The following is a 23,174-nucleotide window of genomic DNA, read 5'->3' on the forward strand; positions in this document are numbered from 1 at the left end:
TCATTTGATATACAAAAGGAGCTATTGGTTGTTTTAAGTTTTAAACAATTCATCTGGGATTAAGAAATTAAACACTTTTCATGTGTAGCAACAAAATTCTCCTATAGCATCACACTCTGTGTATCACCCTGCCACTGCGGAGCTTTTGTTCTCTACAAAAAGAGTAAAAATGTGTACACACACGCTCATAAATACACACTTGCTGTTCATAATGCACTAGCCCAGTCCCTACTGAACTCATCCAGCCAGGTCCCAGAATTTACAACAGTGGCCATAAACCTCCAAAGCCCACTTATATACAATATTAAAACTTTATGTTCCCACAAGTTTATTTCCTCACACATAAAAGCAGCTGGCAAATAAGGTCTCTGGAGGTATTATAAAACTCCGCTGTCCTCTGCCACTGCTTTGTCTGCTTTTCCCTCCACCAAGCATCAGAGTTCAGACTGCAGAGCTGAGGAAATCCTGGCTTGAAAAGACCCAGTGGTCAGCATTCTGCACCACACAGAAAAACTGTTCTTTGGGAGGTTTTGCTGTCTTGAGAAAGAAGAGAGTATCATTTTAAAAGATGAAACACAATACACAGAGATGACTCCATAACTGCATGACTGGAGAATTCATTTATTAATCCTATTAAATGCACAAAATACAGCTTCTGAAAGAATATTCTAGAAAGAACAGAGGATTAGTGATGCAAATTATGAGACCAATAGGTGAAGTGGGCTTCTATCGCCATTACACAGCAGTACAAAGTAATTTGGACTCCGCATTTAACCCATGTATGGCAGTGAACACACACACACACACACACACACACTCTAATAGCATATGTTGTTCCCAGTGGTTCCTGTTGGGAAACTATTTTGACTGTACTGGTTTTGATGGTATTTTATTGTAACCTGATGGATTACTTGATCAGAGCTTTGGCCAGTATCCACAGAAATGACTGAATTGGGGAAGAGAGGATAATAAAAATCATATCTGACGTCTAGATCTATCTAGCTTGAAATCTAGCACAGGATTCTGTAAATTCTGTAGCACAACCAAATATTTCACCTGTAAAATATCACCAAAATGCTTGAAGCCTGATATTCACTATGCACTGTGATCTCCTATTTGCTGAGGTCAAACTCTACCACAAAGATAGTCTGGAGATAAATCCATGATATGAAAAAATGATAATGTTCTGCTGTTGGTGACTGGATGATTTTAAACCTGAGATTTCAGAAACTGACAGGACTTTATGATAATTTGTTGTCAGTAGAAGAAGACACCACTCTGCTGCTGAGGAGCAAGTTCCATTAAACAATCAAAGAATATATTCACAATTCATGTTTTCAGACTCCGACAGCACTATCATGATATCCACACAGTCTAAACCCAACTTGCAGTAGCTGTGACACTACAGTGACCTTTACGTTTCTAGACCCAGTGTCAATTTTTACAGCTCGACATACTTTATAAGTGCATTTTGTAGTTTTACAACTGCAAACTGTAGTCCATCTGTTGCTCTGCATATGTTGCTAAGCCCCTTTCACCCTGTTCTTCAAATGTCATGCTCTCCACAGGACCCCCACAGAGCAGGTACAATTTCGGGAGTGGATCATTCTGAGTGCTGCAGTGGAGTGTTAGTGTGTATTGCACAGCTATGAGTGGATCAGAAACGGCAGTGCTGCTGGAGGACTTATACACCCCACTGTCATTGTTGGACTGAAAAGAGTCCACCAAATAGTAACATTCAGCCAACAGCATCCTATGGGCAGCATTTTATGACCACCGATGAAGAGCTGGAAGATGACTAAAACAAGCTGTGCAGCAACAGGCGAGCAACTGTCTCTGACATTACATCTACAAAGTGAACCACTAAGGTAGTTGTGTCTAATAGAGTGGGCAGTGGAAAGTGAACCTATATGGTCAGTGAATCTGATAAGATGGACTGTGAATGCTGATATTTATTATGGACTGATGAATGCATGGCCTTTTTCTTTGGGCCGGGCAGTGTATGTGACATATTTTATTTATGCGCAACTGCTGACATATTTCAGTCATGAAATATTAAATTCACTATCATTTTCAGTGTTCTGATATCAATGCAGATTGCATTTATTCAGATTATTTTTCATTTTACATTCTAAATCTGTGGAGTAATGTAAAACAGAAAAGAAATTACAATATTATTACAAGAAATCAGGAACTAATGTGTAAACTCCCTCCAGCTCCTCCTTACTGCTCACACAATCGCTTCTTATCCGCCCTGACACCCATGATATTCTGCCTTCACATAAAAGTGTTTTTTTTTTTTAACATTTCAGATGTTGGGCATGGCTATGACCTCATGAATGCCATCAGCTACATCCAGAATATGTGCTTATAAGGCCAGTGATCATACACCATTCTTCTTCATGCTGGGAGGTAGAGTGGGAGGACTTAGTAAAAAATTATCACTAACTCGCCTCATATTACAGGTTTCATAAGCAACTCTTGTTCATTCATTCATTATCTGTAACCACTTGTCCAGTTCAGGGTGGGTCCAGAGCCTACCTGGAGTCATTGGGCGCAACACACCCTGGAGTCCTTAACAGGGCAACACTCACACCTACAGACACTTTTTGAGTCGCTAATCCACCTACCAACGTGTGTTTTTGGACCATGGGAGGAAACCCACGCGGACACGGGGAGAACACACCAAACTCCTCACAGACACTCACCTGGAGTGGGACTCTAACCCACAACCTCCAGGTTCTTGGAGTTATGTGACTGTGACACTACCTGCTGCACCACCGTGCCGCCCCACTCTTGTTCAGAAACAGTTCGTTCTCAGGACAAATCTCCCTACCTGTGTATGTGGTTGATGGCTCTAAAATGTGATGAATATCTCACAGTATTAATTAGGGTTATGTAGTGAATAATGCATGTTTGACAGTTTACAAGGGTGGACCGCTCTGTTTTACTGTAAGGATTCATGCACTTAGCACCCTCATAAATCCATATGAGAGTAATAAAGTTTAGCAGAATATGTAGCGTTCATAAAACTCTCTGAATTAAAAAAATAAGCATTGCATTCAGTGTTTCACTATGTATTTTATTTGAGGCTTGTGCTTAATAATTGAAAACATACACCAAACACCCACATCATTAAAATTATCTCCTTGTTTCTACACTCATTTCTGTTCCTCTGCATACTTTATTATCCCCCTTTTAACTTGTTCTTCATTGGTCAAAACCCCCACAGCAACAGATGCCCTAGAGTCTGTAAATGTAGAAAAGCAAAGTGCACCTATTTGGTCCATGGAGCTAATTCAACAGACCGTGAGTGTAGAAAGCAGGAGGATGTTTCATTGTTTTGGCTGATCAGTGTTCATGTTTGTGTAATCAGAGAGTGCAGGTGATGGCTGATGTTCCTGCCATCCAGATCTTTCGTCCACTGAAAACCTTATTAAGTGCTCTATATGTCAAAGAAATCCAGCAAGGCTGTGCAGCTGAAGACTTTCATATAAATGTAAAAAATGTAAAAAATTATTGTTGAGGTGTGGTAAAAAGAATCCCCTGGTAAACATGCCCCTGCCCCAGTTGCCTTGGATCATGTAGAAAGCATATACTTTAGAATGAGCACATATGGATTTGATAAGGGCTCCTACTGTCATGATATTTTTGGAAACTAAGACTTAGAAAATAACAGATTATACCACAGATTATATTAGAGATGGCATGTTTACCACTTAACTGTACCCATCCTTCGTACATAATACAGTGGGACAAATTTAAGTGCAGCATTGCGATGCATGCACACACACACACATACACACACAAACTTACCATCTGCAGTATATCAGTGGAGACCATCTGCATGCAGCACATGGCTGTAGCAAGAGCGCACACAATGGTGGAGATGACATTCAATGCACACACACTAAACAACAGCTCCTGCAGAGAGAGAGAGAGAGAGAGAGAGAGAGAGAGAGAGAACATAGTTAAACAACATTATGAGGTATTTTGGGGGTGAGAAGAGAGAGAAGAAAAGTGTCATAATGCTGTCCCTATTAATACTAATGCACAATCATCAGTGATTGTAGAGATAACACACACAGTGAAGCAGAGCCTAGACGCTGTGATGAAAATAAACATTAATAAATAAAATGTATTCTATAACATGCTCTATTTACATTCTATATAATGTTTAATTAAATAAAACAAACAACAAATTATACACATTTAAATCATCACTGTAAAAAATCTGCTTTATCTGTAATGTATACTCCTAAAAATAAAGGTGCTACAAAAGGTTCTTTGAGTGATGCCATAGAAGAACCATTTTGGTTCCATAAAGAACCATTTTTACTAATTTGTTTAAATGCGTAAAGAACGTTAATATCGAGTAATGGGTTTTAAACCTTTAATAAGTTCTCCACAAAGGACATCTACTCTATTTGAATTCATTCGTTCATCTTCTTGATCCTGATCAATGTCATGGTGGGTGCACAGCCTACCATTGGTTATAAGGTGCTATACTCTGGACAGGGTGCCAGTCCAACCAAAATAAAGAGGTAAATCTTTTTGGCCTAGATGAGTAAATAAGGCTGACTGAGTCCCTCTGGAGGGAAAAAAACCCAGAGGTCTTTCCTATTGCAACAAATAAAATTAGCTGTTGTCCCGGCCAAGACTCCAACATTCCTCCAACGCCTCATCTGACACCATAACACAGACATGTCACTTACTGCCTTTATGATGATGAATCTTTCAAGATATCGCACTTCTTAATGAGCACTTAAGGGAAAACGAGCCGGTCATCATGACACACACCGCTGCCTTTTAATGGCCAATGAGCTTTAGAGAGCAGGTGTGGAGATGTGGGCTCAGAGTCATTATACAGGCCCAAGCTGCGGCCATTTACCAGTGCTTCCTTTTACCTCAATGCCAATAAAAACACATGCAATCTTATAACGTCACTCCATAATAAGAGGAGACACTATGTATTTACAGTTCATCCAGTTAATATATGCTATTAATGCAAGCTCAAACACCTGCCCTTTGAAACTGACCGAGATGAATAAGGTAGAAGGTGACAGATAAATTGTTTGACCTAAGTGACCATGAAAAGGCATGAGATTTTATGAGGGTGATAATATTGTATAAGAGCACGCTGTCGTTGTTGTCATATATAATGGCAGTACGCTGATGAATCTGTCTGCTGACCCTGTCCAGTGGAGAGCTGTGTATGTTCTCTGTGACATAAGGGTTTATAGATGATTTTATATTACAGGTACAGTGAAGGACGCTCTGAATCTCCAACAAATTCAGACTTGGCATTAGCACAACACACCGTGGCCACAGAATATAGAGAAAGTTGAGGTCAGCAAGGACCAACCAACTTTGGATTTGAGTGAACAACATTTGATTATAAAAGGGAACTATCATAAACAGATTTCCCCTAATTTCAAGTGGCTCTGTGCTTGCTGAGTGTAAACACCTCTTTACTGTTGATTTAAGAGGACATATCAAGAAGAAATAAAAAGGATTTTTCAGTGTGTTATTCTTTTTGATGGGCTGCCAGGTCTGAAACCACAGGATAAAGTCAGTTGTTCTGATTTTAATATTGTCCCTCCTTTTCTGAGTCTATCCAATCACAGCAACCAACACGAGCAAAACCAATCAAAAACCTGGTGAAAACAAGTATGGAGAATAAATAGCACCAATAGAAAATCACTAGAAATCTGAGCTTCTGCTTCATGCTGTGGCTCATTATCATTTAAAGGAACAGGCGCTGAAACAGTTAAACAGCTAGAGCTGTTAAGACTGTGGGGGGAGGGGGAGAGGGCTGTGTGGTTTTATTCTTGTGGAATTTTGTACAAAGCATATTACAGATGTTTAATTAACACCCCAGGGAGCTGTGTTAACTTGTGGAAAGTGGTACACTATGTACTCTTTAAAAACCCCATCCTTCATATATTGATTGCTCCATGCAAACCTAAGCAACAGTATTCTTACTTATTTACTTAAATTAACTACAACTGCATTGGATAAATGCATTGTGCGTGGCGGATATCACAACTGTCGAAACAGCCACATGATCTCAGACCAGTGGTTTCAGACAAAACAGTTACAAGTTTGGAAAGCCCATCTGGACTAAGAAATAATAATATTTTATAACATCACTGAGAATCCCATCTGTACTGTCACTTTAAATTATAACCCTAAACATTAAAAAAGGCTGAGTCAGAAAGTATGGTGTTGATCACATGTTGCTGGATTTGTGATGACACCACCACACCACAGCATAGCCCCCCTGGGGAGAAGGCGCTGTGTGCATGTGTGCACATTTGTGTGTGTGTGTGTGTGTGTGTGTGTGTGTGTGTGCAGAACTACTAATACTTATTGATAAAGTACGGACCAGTCTCCCGCAAATGAATGGATGTCTATGAAATGGTCTCACAGTGTATGAAAACAAACCTGTGTGTGTGGGTGTGATAGCATGCAAACTCTCGAGGTCAGACAGGAGGCAGAGCTGTCACTTCTGGCTCCGTCTCCTCTCCGTCCAAACCACTAACATCAAACCACACAATTACACTGCACCCAGCAGACCACACAGTTGCCCCACAAGCTGCAGACTCATTTAACAGGCTACAAAGTTAGACGACTAATTAACTTCTACGTTTTATTGATTTTTGCCTATGATGTCTATAGTTGGGATGTGTGTGTGTGTGTGTGGTGTGGAAATGTCTGTTGCTCATCAGTATCTCATGAGCTTCTTTGATTCTTGGATTGACTGAAATTATTCAACCAATTAGGTTTAGAGTGTGCACAATCGATTGAACACAACATATTTGTACAGGAAATACAAAACACCATAGAGAATATTATCGATGGGGAGTTTTTAGTCTGAGCCAAGAAGCTCATAAGCTATGCAGTGTAACGTTTGTGTACACCTGGAAAGGAAGAGTATTAATAAAATGTTTATTTTGCTGCGGTAACTACAGGATGGAAATCAACTAATAACTAATTCGCAAAAAGCATATTGGGAAATGTAGTCCATTGCACTGCTGAACAGGCCAATATTAATACATACAGTCATTGTTTAGAGTTACACAGAACAGGTTTTCCCAGTGCTGACAAAGGGTTCAAATGTATACACACACACACACACACACACACACACACACACACACAACACAAAGGGACACACAATGACAAAAAATGAATAGAGGGATATAAAGACCCCCAGCACTGGGCTTTGGAGTATGGGTTGAAGTGGCATTTGTGGCTCAGAACTAATCATCCAACATCAGTACCTGACCTCACTAATGCTGTCTTGGCTGAATGCAAACAAATCCTCACAGCAATGTTCCAGCATCTACAGTAAAGCACTCCCAGAAGAGCAGAGATTGTTAAGCAAGAGGGCGATCAACTGCTCTGATTTTAAAAATAAATAAATATTGGGGGTTGGTTCTTTCATATAAATAACTCAACTAAACATGACTGCTGAAACAACAGAAGTGCACTAGCACTTTACACATCACTTCTAAAATCATGGGGGAGATGCCTCAGCACATTTTTTTATTAAGTTCTGACCACTTATTGAAAAAAAAAAGAAAGAAAAGGAAAACATATAACAAAAGCCCACCTTCTCCCTTAGGGACCACTGACATAGAGCCACAAACAGGCGATCAAACTGAGTGGCAGCAACAATTTAATTCTTCATATCAGCTGGAGTGTTTAATGACTGCGTAAACCAGAAAGTGAAACCTGAATGTGGAGTGTGGGTAAATTAACAGCACCTTTTAGGTCAGGGCAGTTTTGTTTACCACAGGGCGATTTTCAAAACAACATTTGTTTTCCTATAGAGAATGAGAGATGAGACCCAGAATTCCTAATATGGAATATTCCTAATATGAAACAGGGATGCAAATGCAGCTCTGTTCATATGTCACTGGGATGTAAAATGCAAGTCCTAAAATCTGAAGTCAGGGCCAAAGTTCGTGTTGTAAGATCTAAAGTCAGATTCAAGGTGAAAGTCATTGGGGCGTTTTCACACTACAGTGTTTTCTCTGTACACTGGTAAGCTTGCTCCATGGGTTTGGTACGTTTGGTCAAGTATGAAAGGTTTTCAGTCCAGAGCAGCAATCTCTGGTCCATTTTGAAAGGCAGGGTTTGGGTTTCATGTCTACGCTTTTAGAAAAGGTACTGTATTGGTCACTGTATACGTTATTGGTCACTAAAGGTACAAACAGTGCAAATGTACCTTTAAAGGTACAACAGTGGTTTTAAAGTCCAGTTGTGGTCCGTAAAGGTACATTACATTATCTTCTCTAGAAGGAGAGGTAAATATCTGAAAGATTTCATTATTGATTGATGTAAAATAAAAGTAGGGCTGCAAATATTGGATATTTTTGGAATTGAATATTCTGATGATTTTTTTTCTTTGATTAATCAATTGGGTAAAGCATACTGTTGTGTTTTTAAACGACTATATGAATAGTGTAATGCTTAATGAAATGCCTCTTAAAATGAGCAAGTAATTGGCTGTTATTCATGTAGCCATAAATTAATTTGTCCACCTGTTGCATTTATTATTACTGCCTTATATATGGGGAAGGTGCGTTTTGAGATGTAACCTCTCAGTGTGTGTGTGTGTGTGAGTGTGTGTGTACACGCGCACACGCCCGTTGCTTTCAGTTCGGGCATTGATGAACAACTATTATGGTAGGCCAGGTCCGTTTTTCAGTGTACACACTTCATTGTCCGCTTTAGGCAGCGTAAAATGTCCCCACACTTCAGACATTCTTGGCCTTTTACACACATCTTTATCTTCATTTTCTGACATTGCCATAGCGAGCACAATAAATCGCTCCGCTTTAAATCTTTGAAATGCGCGTCAGTTATAACAGTCCGTGTAAAACAATGATACTGGAGCTTAGCGGTTATTGTGACCAGATCTGAGATTGTGAAAAAGAGGACGTTTACGTTTCGGCATAGCTGCTCGAGATGAGGGTAGGTACATGAGCTTTGCCTGACGGAAACAAGGACTACTGACGTGCAGACTGACCAATTAAATGTTTACAGAGAAGGTTATCGACCAATAACGGTAGCTCTACAGTCAGACCGTCCAATCAGAAGATTTTAGGCTACTTCACCACTCCCCCTTCTCACTCAAACGAACCAATCGGAGTAGGGGAGGGCGGGACTAGTTTTTGAACGAAACGCTTCTCGAAATTTTATGTAAGCTCTAGAAAAACAAAATCCCGGACATTTGTGAATTTTCGCCTGGATATTTTTAAGTCTAAAAAAGAGGACGTCTGGTCACCCTATTAGCGGTAGTCTACAAAGCGGGAGTGATACAATAGAAGAGACATTTAAAATAGATAGACTTTGGTGAGAAGAATTAAATTGCCTCAAACATTTTTAGTAATTGAATTATTCGTGTTACCCGAATCATCGTTTCAGCCTTAAATAAGAGAACACTAAAGTCCTGGAGATGAAATGGGACAATAACACACCTTGACCCTTTAAAGCCAAATGTATTAAATATGATACATGATATTTGGAGGTGGGCCTTTTTTCATCTAATGAAAAAAAAAAAACATCTTACATCCTTTTTGGGGCAAGTGTAGGAATGATGTGGAAGCATTTCCATGCATTTACCAAACGATTACAAAATTATTGCTATCATCATGAAAACACAGGAGAACATCTCAAGAATTTGGAACAAATGTGAAAACATCTCAAGACTTGAAATAAGATCTAAAGCAATTTCTGAGCCACGAGTTATAGCCTAGGTTCAGTCACGAGTCACTCAAGGTCTGAACTCAGAGCTGAGTTGTGAGTCATAAAATCTTAATCTGAATCAAACTGGGAGTCCTACGATTCAAAACAAGAATTGAGATGTGAGTCATAAGCTTAATTCTGAGTTGAGTCATGAGCCTGTGAATTAGAGTCACCCTCTCTACTGATAACAAACACAGTATCACCCACTGTAAACACAAACAATTTAAAAGATATTGAATATGAAAAGGCTCCGTGTCCCGTTGCCTCAAAGAGTCAAAAGGAAGCTGCCATCAGTGTGAGCGTGGCTAAAGCGCTCAGACACCACCAAAGGAAAGCGAGCGGGAGCAGTAATTAGGGCTGCATAACTAATGATCCCTGAGCCTCATCTGCATATTATTTCGCAGAGACTGGTGAGGAAACACACAGAGACATTTCCAATAAGGCTGTGGCTCTTAAGAGCAGCGTGTAATTCCCACTCCACTAAATGGGCCATGCACTCGCTAAATGTCAAAACTAATGCAGTCGGAAAATAGAGAAATCCCTGGTGGGACACACTGACTGTATGTGTGTGTGTGTGTGTGTGTGTGTGTGTGTGTGTGTGTGTGTGTGTGTGAGAGAGAGAGAGAGAGAGAGAGAGAGAGACAGAGAGAGAGAGAGAGAAACAGAGAGAGAGAGAGACAGAGAGAGAGAGAGAACTGAGCCCTGAAATAATTTCTCGTCACACTCCTAATGCTATATATTCATGTAAAGTGATGCTGAGATGTTAAATACTTAATGTTGTACATATCGTTGGCAAATAAGGCCACATTATACGTATAGCAAATCACCATACTGCTGAAAGTAATGATCTTGGACTGAAAATGATGACTTTGTTCTGTTTTTTTTTTTTTTAGAAAAAAAGAAAAAGAGGGATAAGCTATGTATATAGACCTTGTGCTTTGGATTTTCCCCCAGGAACACCTCAGGGTATGATACATTCACAGTTTCTCATTATTCTGTGCTCTCCCATACAGTACTATATAATGACATACAGATCACAAGCACAGGATAAATGATGCATTAACTATACCTTGTTTGTTCATATTTCATTGTTATCCTTTATTACAATAATGGTTCCCACATGGATAAAATATATTACATAAACATTATTTTCAACAATAGTGGTGCAGCAGGTAGTGTCGCAGTCAGATAGCTCCAGGGGTCTGGAGGTTGTGGGTTCGATTCCCGCTCCGGGTGACTGTCTGTGAGGAGTTGGTGTGTTCTCCCCGTGTCCGTGTGGGTTTCCTCCGGGTGCTCCGGTTTCCTCCCACAGTCCAAAAACACACGTTGGTAGGTGGATTGGCGACTCAAAAGTGTCCTGACTGACACTGAATGTGACTGTGTGACTGAATGTGTGTGTGCTGCCTAAATACTTCCACCCACTGCATATATTATTTTAGCACGAAAACTTCATGCACACATTTGTACATCAAATTTGACTTAAATACCCATCTTTAGGCCAGATATGGTGTGGGCATTTAAACAGCCTCTGTATGCCCCTGGGTGTGTCATAACTAGTCTTAAGAGAGAGCCTGTAAGTTGCCTATGGCTGTAGTGTGCATTTGTGTATTGCTGAATGGATGAATACCTACATCTGTCTAACAGATGTGCTGGCAGAGAATAATTGTCCTCAGAGACACAGAGGACTTGCGTTTTAACATGGCAAATCAGGCTGAAATAACGAAGCTGCAGCACTAGCTGTAAGAAAAAGGGTTAAAAGGGTGTTTGAGCCTTGAGCTGACTTGCCGACAGCCAATCAAAGGTCAGGAAAGGGCACGGCCACTTTTACAGCTTATACACTGAGCTGAGGCAGGGAACAGAAGCATTAACTCCTCTATGACTCTGTACACACTGATTGCTAAATGTGTGGCCAAAGGCAAAATGTGAGGAGAACCATTAATATCCGTGCATGATCAAGCAGTTCAAGCAACTGTGTGTAAAATTAATATTGTATTTGGCCCCTGAGGGAGGGAGTGGTGTATGTGAGAATTGTAAGTTGTGTTTAGAATTGTAAGTTGTGTTTAGAAGAGAAATGTGCAGACAGGATGTAGGTTCACGTTTCAGCTGCGGTGGGAGGTCAGGGGTCTATTATAATGCAGTAAGAAGAGAGTCACATAGTTCTACTTCTATAGAAAGTCTGGTATCTTTGAGGTTGTGTGATAGACCAGAAGTAATGTTGTGCAATATTGCAGTAACAGACTACACTACACAGAAGGTACTGGAGACATTTGTGTGAGCATACAATCTCAACTAAGCACTGATAAGGTCAGGAACCAGCAGCCATAGGACTTTCCCATAGGGTTTTTCATTTATTGTCTGAAATGTTGACCAAGTTTAGGCTTGTGGTGGGTCCAGAGCCTAGGATTAGAATTAGAATCACTTTACTGGCCACTGGGCTTGCACACAGAGGAATCTGTTCTCCGCATTAAACCCAATAGGTGCAAAAGGGCACTTCAGTCATGACCTGCCAGGTCTGGGGATCGAACCGGCAACCTTCCGGTTACAACCTACCCGGAATCACTGAGCACAAGGCAGGAACACACACTAGAAGGGGCACCAGTCCATTGCAGGGTGACACACAGGAGCATGGGAGAAAACTGTAGCACCTGGAGGAAATCCATGCAGACAGGGGAAGAACACAGCACCCTCCTCATAGAAAGTGATCCAGAGCGGGGCTCAAACCCACAACCACTAGCTGTCACCCCACTGTGCCGACCTACATAAGGATTTTCTTATGGAAATTGTCATAAGCTCTTACATTTTTCCTTAAGCATTTCCTTAAAACTGTTAAATGTGATTACACAGCCTCAGTGTCTGTAAAAAAAAAACTATTGCTCTCATTAATTTGTGTAATTTTTGTCTCAGACTCGAATAAAACAAGTAATGCCTGCATATCTCCAACTTTACTACGTCCACATTACAATGTCCCTAAAATATATTTCAGTAGATGGCTTCTTAAAGTGTAATTTAAAGCCGTCAATTCCTCACGACAATGTTTAAGCATGTAGCCCGATGCCATCCCAGAACAGGAGAGGCTGTTACTTCCACGAAAAGGGGACAACTTCCCTGTCAATAATCTTGATTTTAGAAGAAATCTGAGTTATTTGAGCAACCCTTTTGCCATATAGTGTACTGCCCAGCACTAACTAGAAAGTCAGAAGAAACATTTGTCTTAGATGTGTGGAGATAGAAGACATCACTAAGGTCCTGCTTCATAAACATTCACACCAGACATGGGCTGACCACTGACCTCTGTGTTTGCGCTGGTGTCATGCAGCAGCAGAGAGATATACAACTGTGTGAGCTGGCTTGGAGTTAGGTAGAGAAACATTAGAGCAAAAACAAATAAAAATATAGAAATAAATAGCTGGGTGTCATATATTATTTAGGATACTCTTGTAAAGTATGGAACTGGAATAGACTTAAGTCCAGAAGGTTGTCAATAGCTGCTTATCCAATGTTTCTTTTGGAATAAAGGCTATTTATAGGTGTTGGGAAGGCTTTACAATAAATATTGCAAAATTGCTGTGAGGATCTGACTGCATTCAGACACAGGAACCACAGTGAAGTCAGGTATTGATATCAGATGAGTTCTGGACCTTAAAGGCACTACCAACACATCCCAAAAGGGTTGGATAGGGCTTTATCAACCGGTTCAACAGCCCAATGCTGAGGATGGGGGGCTTTATACCCCTCTAGCCAACTCTCAACACTGAGCATGGTGATCTTAGTCTCCTCCTGCAGCTGTTCCATAGCATTCCATTTCTATTGTCAATATGTTTCTAAGACAAGATTAACCTCAGTATTAATTTCATTACAAATTCTGTGTGCTGGAACACAGAGTCAATGGGTGTAATCTTTCCTCTGCAATATTAATGTCTCATTCTGAAGCTCTGTTTTATTATGGATGCTATTTATTAGTTTAACAAGAGTAACATTTCAGAGCTCAAGAAATCCAGTAATCCAAAAAGCCAGAATTATTATAGGCCTGTCAAAAAAGATTCTTCAGTCAATTTGAGCTGTACGTATAATGAAAATTCTCTATATCACAATAGATTAGATTTTGATTGATTGTCTTTCGGTACACAGCATGAGCTGGATCTTCTTCACTATTTTCTGCAGATCTTTCTAATGCATCAGGCTTTTAAATCTCTCCCGCCGATAAAGCACGCAGGGGATGAAAGGAATGATGAAACTAAATTGTTTCTTTCTTCTTGAGTACACTATGACACGCATTAGAAAACCACTGTCCTGATGTCACCACAAAACAGATGCACATGCACAAAGAGCATTTTGGAATGTGTTGTCAGGAACTATTGTAAAAAACTGTACAAGATATTTTAACAGAAGATATCAGCAGAACATATTCAACAATATTCCTAAGGAAATGAAAAAAAAAGCATATAAACATGTGGAATAGTTTAATATTTATTTAACAATCAAAACTATAAAGGACTTGGCGAACAGAAGTGTAGCAATTGTGAACTGATGTATAATACACATTTTTGTTAGCTCTCCAGTCTGTTTATGAAGCCACAGTGTCTGTAAATTAGTAATAAAACAAATGGTCTCTGTTTGGTATGCTAGGTTCTCTCTTTCTCTCTCTCTCTCTCTCTCTCTCTCTCTCTCTCTCTCTCTCTCTCTCTCTCTCTCTCTCTCTCTCTCTCTCACATATACACACACACACACTCCTACTGTAAACTAAAATCTAAAACTGCCTCTGGAGTTTAAGAAAATGGCGAGAACTCCTAACGTAACAAACCAAGCTGAGGAAATTACTTTTTTTTTTTTTTTTTTGGTGATATAGCCTTAATTTTGCTATTTTGGATCACTTAAGGTGGAAATGTCTCCAAACTCAGGAGATGGTTAATTGCATTACTGAAAGTGCTACAAGACTAAACAACTTGAATAACAAATGAGTTTCTGTGGTAAGTCAAACAGTGAATATAAACTTACAGACAAGTTAATCTTCAGCCATATACAGTAATTCTTTTCCCCCTCAAACACACAGTTTCACCTTAAAAGACACAGAGCTTCTGAATGAAAACAAGCAGAGAGAACTGCATTTCCCCACAATTGTACACATTCCCTTTAAGTGACAGTAGTTTTTTGAAGTATATTTGTCACATTAGCATGACAGATCCTCATGCAGTGCCATCTGAGGGCTCAAAGTGAAGCTTATTCAACAGTGGTTTCTAGCCTTGCTATACATAGCCTTTTTTCTGCAAAGGCTAAGCATTTGATGAATACTCTTTTATTGCTTTTCATTTCATCATCTAAATGTAGAATGCTTACAAATTTTGAAACTTGAATATTCTATCAATTTTAAACTCATGTTTTGTCACTTTCAAAAAGAGGCTAATGAGTGAAAAATGAATTTACTAAGAACCATCAGGATAAAAACACCAGGGTATTATATTTATCTGTTGAGTGTTTGCACCCCCCACCACTTGTACTTATGCCCCTGTCCTGGATAGATGCCCCACAGTTTGAGAAAACCCAGCTGTAACGTAGACGAAAATATGGCTGTGTTCACAAAAGAGGCTAAGGTTCATTCCCAGACTAAACAGGAACATTAGACTGTATCAATAAGAGTACTTGGGCAAGACTCCTAATTCTGCATTTGTCTGCCTCAGTGGCATGATTAACACTGTAAGTCACTCTGAATAAAATCATCTGCCTAATACACAAATGTATATATTCACTGACGTGTAAAACGTAAGAGTGAAAGCCTGGAAGTGTGCCTGCATGAAGGGCCTTTGTAGTATGTGTCCCTATATTTCTCTCAGTCATACACACCTTGAGACGCAGGCGGATGGTGTTGCAGTCCCTCAGTGGGTTGAGCTTCAGTGTCTCTCCCAGGTTGCTGCAGCTGGAGCTGTGGTGCTGCAGCTCGCAGCAAACACACACGCCATCACTGTCGAACTTTATCTGTCAGACAGACGGGAAACACACACACACACACACACACACACACACACAGCATCACTGTCAGAGTTATCCCCAAAGGTGACACCAAAACATCTCCCCCATCAGGCGCTATCCATCACCAAACACACCTGCTCTAGCGGTTTTACTGCGGCTAAGAGAGGACAGACCGGGGTTCAGAACACGGCCAAACAACTGCGACAGTGTGTACAACAGATACAGTGCTTAGAACAAGGTGCCTCAGTTTGACCCAGATTACAGAAAAGCCAAGCCTGAACCCTGCCAGCCAGGGTTAATTGAGCTGAGGAAACTACTCCATTAATACTGCAGTCATTCAGCACACTCTCTGAGGACAAAGAGAGAGGGAGACGGAAAGAGAATGGACACACATTAAGAGTGGGAGAGAGAGAGAGAAAGACAGAGAGAGAGACACAGAGAGAGAGAGTAAGAGAGCAAAAGACAGTATGTGTGTATGAAAGAAAGAGCATTGACAGAGTAAAAGGAAAAACGAAGAGAAGAAAAAGAGAGGTTGATGAGACATAGATAGATAGATAGATAGATAGATAGATAGATAGATAGATGAGGAAGACAGAAAAAAAGAAGTACAGAGGTTACAATGAGAAATTAAGTAGATAGAGAAAGAGGGGCAGAGAGGTGTGCAAAGTAAACTAGGAGAGGGAGAGAGACATCAAGGAAATACAGGGAATGTATTGAATCTGAGAGAGAGAGAGAGTGAGAGAGAGGTAAAGAGAGAGAAATGCAGAAATAGCAACAGATAATATGGATATGAGAGAAAGATAGATCGAGAGAAAACTACAGAGAGTGATGATAAGAAATGAGTGAAATAGAAAAAAGGGAAAGAGGAAGACAATGAGAAATGAGGAAAGTAGAGAAAGTGATACAGAGTAAGATATAGAGAGGGACGTAAAAGACAAAGTGAAAGAGAGAGACAGAGTGAGAGAGAGGGAGGTAGAGAGAGAGAAAGATGGCGAGAGAGTTTGTTTATCTGTTGGTAAGCCAGTGGAGGAAGTTATTGGCTGCTGTGGAGTGTATGAGCCCCAGGCTTGGGGCACCACCATGGTGCCAGCTATCTGTCATTCTACTGAGTAAAGGACTGGCACAGACGGCGCTGTGTGTGTGTGTGTGTGTGTGTGTGTATGTTTATGTGTGTGTTAGTATGTATGCGGGTGTTTCCTATTCTATTGTTGTAGGATTAAAGCGGACTGTATCCTGCACTGAGCCCGGTTCAGCGGAGGTGACAATCCGCCTCTGAGATATCATTGTCACGTTTCCATGACAACAGTCGGGTTTTATGAGGCACGTCTGCTTCCAACTTCCTGTGCAAAGCGAGCATTTAGACCCCCTCCAGGATCTTAATGCTTTTTCCCAAGAAAGCTATTTGAGCTGGGATTCCCTTTGTTGTTATGTATTTATTTATTTGATTCATTTATTCCTGAATCTTTTTTACAGTTTACAGTAGGAGTGTGTGTGTGTGTGTGTGTGTGTGAGAGAGAGAGAGAGAGAGAGAGAGAGAGAGAGAGAGTTCAGTAGGCTCTCAGTCAGATAATGAACTAAATAAGTGGTTCATGATTTTAATAAACGTTAGCTTAGTGCAAAACAAACCTAAAACCCCATGCAACCTAAATTCATTTTGTGTAGCAATGCATCCTTTGAGGCAGCAAGGTGGGGTCACTATCACATAGTTCCAGGATCTCAGATTCTCTGCTAGAGTCACTGTCTGTGAGGTGTTCTTCCTGTGTCTGTGTGGGTTTCCAAAAGTACATATGGGCAGGTAGACTGTCTGTGTGAAATAGTCCATAGTGTGTGATGCCACAGTGTGTGATGCCCTGTGAGGAACTCGTGCCTAGTAGAGGGTGTGCTCCTGCCCTGTGCCCAATGATCTTCTGCTGTGACCCTGATCAGGATGAAGCAGTAACGGAAGATAAATGAATTCTCATTTTAATTTGCATACTGATCTCAGATGGGAAAAAAAATCCCAGAGGGATTGTGATAGAATAAACTACATTCGGAACTGTGTCTGTGGCTACTCCAATTCCCCTGAAGATGTGTCCTCAAGTCCAATGCTACATTTTCAAGAAGAATTCAAAGTCAGACAGGACATGTCTGGGATGGGAAAAACATTTCTGTCGATGGGGAATTGGATCCAACAGAAGGTAATTACAGCAATTCCCCACAGTAGAATTATACAATTACAGAAGTATTAAAGTCCAGACGAAATCAGAGGATGTGGTCCCGTAAGACTGTTCCAAAGAAAGTTTCTCTTGACAGGTAAAAGAGGTGCTATTGTTCTAAAAATCATTTACTTAAAGAGAAAATGAAGCCAAGAATATTTCAAATCAGCTCAGTGTTTGACCTACTGTGTGTGGCATGTCCAGATTTGATGTGGATGCTTTGTAATACTTTTTACACCGTGTTACATGCTCCACCTTTACACTTACATTTACCTTTACACTATGTTACATACCGTTGTTATAACAATAAAAGTGGCCCAAATCTTTTTTGTCATGTGCCATTTCTACATCAGTGTAAACAGCAAAGAAACACACTGACTCTGATTCTTCGTTTCTGGTTCGGGCCTCTTTCACATGTGGTCCTCTATTCCAGTACATATCCAATACGTGGCAATGCAACCTCTGTCTGACCAGGGAGATCAGAAATGATATCAGAACTTTTCCATCAATCCGGATTAATTTTCATCATAACTTCAGACCTGTTACAGCAACATCATCAAAAGCCTGTCACTATGGTTTCCCTTCATCACTGAATTTATGTCTCTTTGTTAGACGTCTCTTTCACGTCATTTAGAAGAAACTGAGCTTCATGTCTTTTTTGATGGTCTTCCATATTTGAACCAAACACAGAAATCCGCTCTTTTGATGAAGTGCAAAAAGGAAAGGTGAGAAGTGTGTGGAGGGTCTCTTGTGAATGCAGTTCTGTTCTGGACTGAGATCAGTTCAGACAAATGTCAGATACAATCCACATTCAAAACATAATATGAACGACCAGATAAAACAATTATATTTGGGCAGCAGATCACGTTTGGGCCACTTTTACCTGCTGTCTGAACATAGCCTAAGAGAAAATTCATTAAAATTTCTGGCCTTCACTCATGGTTGAGATGAGTCCTCTGAGCAGTTTGGACCGAGAAATAAACCAGCTGGGTAAATAAGTGTTGAAACTGAAAGTCCTAGAAATTGGAACATTAGACAGCAGCTTTAGGCTAAAATATTAGGCAATTCTGGAGTCTGAAATCATGCTACGTCTGAATAATAGTCAAAATGCTTTGCATATCATCAACATATCAACTGTTGTTCCAATTAGGAGCACTTTGTTGCTCTACAATTACAGAGTGCAGTCCATCGGTTTCTCTGCATACTTTCTTATCCCCATTTCACCTTGCTCTTTGATGGCCATGACCCCATAGGACCACCATAGAGCAGGTATGATTTGGATGGTGGATCATTCTCAGTGCTGAAGTCACACTGATGGTTAGTGTGTGGTTAGTGCAGCTGGAGTTTTTAAACACTCTGTCCACTCACTGTCCACTTTGTTAGACACACCTACCTCACTGGTTCACCTTGTAGATATATAGGGTCTGTCCCAAAACCTAGTGAGCTGTCTAAGTAGGCACTGACTACATAGACAGCTGTTTAAGTAGGTAACGTTCTAACGATAAGTCTGTACTCATGAGGCAGATTATTGAGACGCTTTAGTTACCTGTGTTACACCGCACGCAACCTGTGTTATTTTTACCTCAGTGGCTAACATCACCTCAGTTGCTCTGGTAAAAGAGTGAAATGGACAGGAGTTGTTCTTGCATTACATTCTGGGATTGCCTTCGCAGCTAAGGAAGGGTTCAATGCTGCCTTTAAATTCAGCCGAATTAAGATACCTTAGTAGAGAGCATAATGAGATATCTAAGAAGTGGGACAGCCTACATGTCAGGAGTTCGCACACTGTGACGTAAAAGTTAGACAGCTCACTAGGTTTTGGGACAGACCCAAAGTCCAAGACAATAGTTCCTTAATCAGTGGATGCTAGACGCTGCCCAGAAGACACTTTTGGCTGGATATTTTTTGTTGGTGGAATTTTCTCAGTCCAGCAGTGAGGGCTTTCAAAACTCGAGCAGCCCTGCTGTGTCTGATCAACTCATATTTGCACAACAAAATGAATGTAGATACAAAGTAGGTGTTTCTAATTTAATGGTTTAACACATTTTTGTAGCCACATTTTAACCGTACATGGAGGTTATAAGCAACATGTTGGGGCTTTTAAAACAAAGAAGGCTGTGTCTCCCTGGGGGAGGTAAATGCAGCAAATAACATCCACGTTCAGTTCAAATCTGTGGATGGTTTAAAGGGACAGATTAAGAAAACACATCAACAGCATTTAAATAAATAAATAAATAAACAACAGCCTTGAAGTATACCTTGAAAAGCTGCAGGGTGGTATTTATATTTGCCAGCGGAAATGAAGAGTTGCCTTTTAGTTAGATATAGTGTGAACCTGATTAAGGCAGTGCCATGGATGTCTCTGTAACATTCAAGATGGGATAATGAGACATCATGATTAACTAGTGAAAGCAGCACTGAGGTCTAAGAGGAGTAAGGTGTTAATGAGGCCAGGATCTGCAGAATGAAGATCATTAACTACCCATAGAAGAGCAGTTTCTTTCCTGGGATGGGAGTGAAAACCTGACTGAAATATATTGAACAGATCATAGGTGAGCATGAGTGATTTTAACTGAGAAGTCACAACATTCTGTAGTACACTGAAAGAAAAGTGAGAGTAGAAATGGGCCTGGGATTATCAAGGTCCATAGTATCAAGAGTAGGTTTTTAAAATGTGTTGCATTTTCAGGGTAAGAGGAATCTGACCAAAAGCCCGAGGACAGTTTGTAAAATGATGGGAACAACATCAGAAAGACGTATGGGTCAGACACATTTAACAATTCAGTGTCTTTGATGGACTGAAAATAGTCCAACAACAGAAAAAAATATCCACCCAACTGCATCCTGTGATCACTGATGAATTACATGCATGACTAACACAAACTGTACAGCAACAGAGCTACTGTCACAGACTTTACACAACAAGGAGGTCATTGTAATGTTACAACTGATCTGAATGTTTGCTCGGTCTGTGAGATGGGATGTCTGGAATGAATGTAAGATGGATGACACTGTATTTGTCGTTATATGTATTGTATATACTTTACTTCTTTCACAGTGTTGCAGCTTTATTGTTTGAGCCAAGAGCTTCACTGCAGTAATGTTAATGTTCTACACATTCACTCACACCTACAGACACGTTTGAGTCGCCAATCCACCTACCAACGTGTGTTTTTGGACTGTGGGAGGAAACCGGAGCACCTGGAGGAAACACACCAACTCACACCAACACACCAACTCCTCACAGACAGTCACCCGGAGCGGGACTTGAACCCACAACCTCCAGGCCCCTGGAGCTGTGTGACTGCGACACTACCTGCTGCACCACCCTTCAGCAAATTAAAAGGCTTTAATTAAAAAATCACCAAAACTACACTGACATACAAAAATTACACTACACAAAATATCACATATTTATCTCCCTCTCAAAATTACAGTATACTACTAGCATTTTAGCTAGTGATTAATCATGGTTAATCCATGAATATTGCTATGATTGACACAATTCAATTGTTACATTTTTTGACACAATTAATATAATTATAATTCCATTATCTTACATTCATTAATTCATTGTCTGTCACCGCTCATTCAGGGTCGCAGTAGATCCGGAGCCCACTTGGAATCACTGGGCGCAAGGTAGGAACACACCCTGGAGGGGGTGCCAATCTATCGCGGGGCAACACACACTCACACCTATGGGCACTTTGGAGAAGCAAGTCCACCTACCAAAGTTGACCATAGGAGGAAACACCCAAAGGTAACCCATGTGGACACAGAACACACCAAAAACCTTACAGAAATGCATTTAGAGCCGGGTTTAAAGTCACAGCCCCAGGACCCCGGAGCTGTGTGCCACGCTGATCTTAAATTGATTCTTATATTTTACATTTAAATATAATTTATCTAACTATTAATGAAAGCTTCACTTATAAGGAAAATATGTGATTAATCACAACTAATCCAATAGTATTTTTTTTTAGTAATGGATTGACTGCCCTAAATATTTCTGTAGATATTGTAATGGCAGCTGATTTCATATTCCACTCCATTTACTGTATTTTTAGCATAGAACCGTGACAGGTGTGCATACATTTTTCTCAAGCTTTTAAAACCAATTAGGGTTCTGTTATGGTTTTAAATGTGTCAAAATGTCCAGATGTATGTGTGAGAAAATGCAGCTCAAAATGTGCATATCTTCATCACTGAACTGTTATTTTGTAACTGAGTTTACTGATGGCTCCATTATTTTTCTATAACATTCAAGCTCAGTTTGTAGGCTGAGATGGGCCCATATAAATCCAGTGTTAATTTCAGGCATAGTGAGAGTTTATACTGTGGTCATCTTGCACTATGTCTGCCCTCATACTAACATCTGGATTAGACAACATTACAGCAATACATATAACACATTTATTTGGACTGGCATCAAATTCAGGTGTGTTTCTGCCTTGCACTCAGTGATTCCAGGTAGGCCCTCACCCACTGACTCTGAACAAGGGTTACAGAAGATGACTGAATGAATGAATATAATATACAAGATAACACATCTCACACCCCCACACTGAACAAAATGAGGAAGCCGTGATGCATGGGAAATTTGGTTTGAAGGGAAAAAGAAGCTTTCATGTCAGCTCTTTGTTTCAGAGTTGCCAGTATCCTGGGAGTGACTTGAGGAAAAGGCTTCAGGCACATGTCTCACAGAGCTAACCCTTACTGACTTACTGACAACTGCCCAGCAGCACAGCTCTTCTCTGCTGGTACTGCGGACTGGCACTGGTTCCTATACACTGAAAAGAAATCATCAATGGCTGAAGTTTAAAAAATCAAGGGTGATAATTGGTTGAATGCTTTCCTTTGCTGCAGTAACAGCTTCTACTCTTCTACAAGGACTTTACACTAAACACGGGAACTTTTCTGTGCCATCATGTGCTGATGCTCAATGATTAGTTGTGCATCGCAAACACCACTCCAACTCATTCATGTTGTTCACACCAGAGAACGCAGACTCACTGTTCCTCAGCCCAACCCTGGGGGTTTATATCTGTATAGCTGATGCCTGTCATTGGGTAAGTGACCTTAAACATTCTCCAGAGCATATACAGTACTCTGCACCTGAGACCATAAAATTTAACAAAGGTATTTATCTGAGAAGAGTTTATTTGACTAAAAATGAACATAAGAAGTGATATTCTGCGTTATTTGAGGTTTAATATATAATTATTTATGTTAAATCAAGTGTGCTTTTGATTCAAC

The 23,174-nt window shown here is 40.3% G+C and overlaps 1 protein-coding gene across 1 annotated transcript in view; it reads right to left on the minus strand.

The window, feature by feature from the left end:
- LOC136679212 (protein ENTREP2-like) overlaps positions 1-23,174 on the minus strand; it is a 226,865-nt gene that overhangs the window by 19,785 nt on the left and 183,906 nt on the right. The window contains exons 4-5 of the mRNA XM_066657615.1: positions 15,598-15,729; positions 3,817-3,924 (exon numbers count right to left, since the gene is read on the minus strand). Of these exons, the coding sequence (XP_066513712.1) occupies positions 3,817-3,924; positions 15,598-15,729 (240 nt within the window). The remainder of the gene's footprint in view (positions 1-3,816; positions 3,925-15,597; positions 15,730-23,174) is intronic.

The sequence above is a fragment of the Hoplias malabaricus genome, chromosome Y (genome assembly GCF_029633855.1).
Source record: "Hoplias malabaricus isolate fHopMal1 chromosome Y, fHopMal1.hap1, whole genome shotgun sequence".
Classification (NCBI taxonomy): Eukaryota; Metazoa; Chordata; class Actinopteri; order Characiformes; family Erythrinidae; genus Hoplias; species Hoplias malabaricus.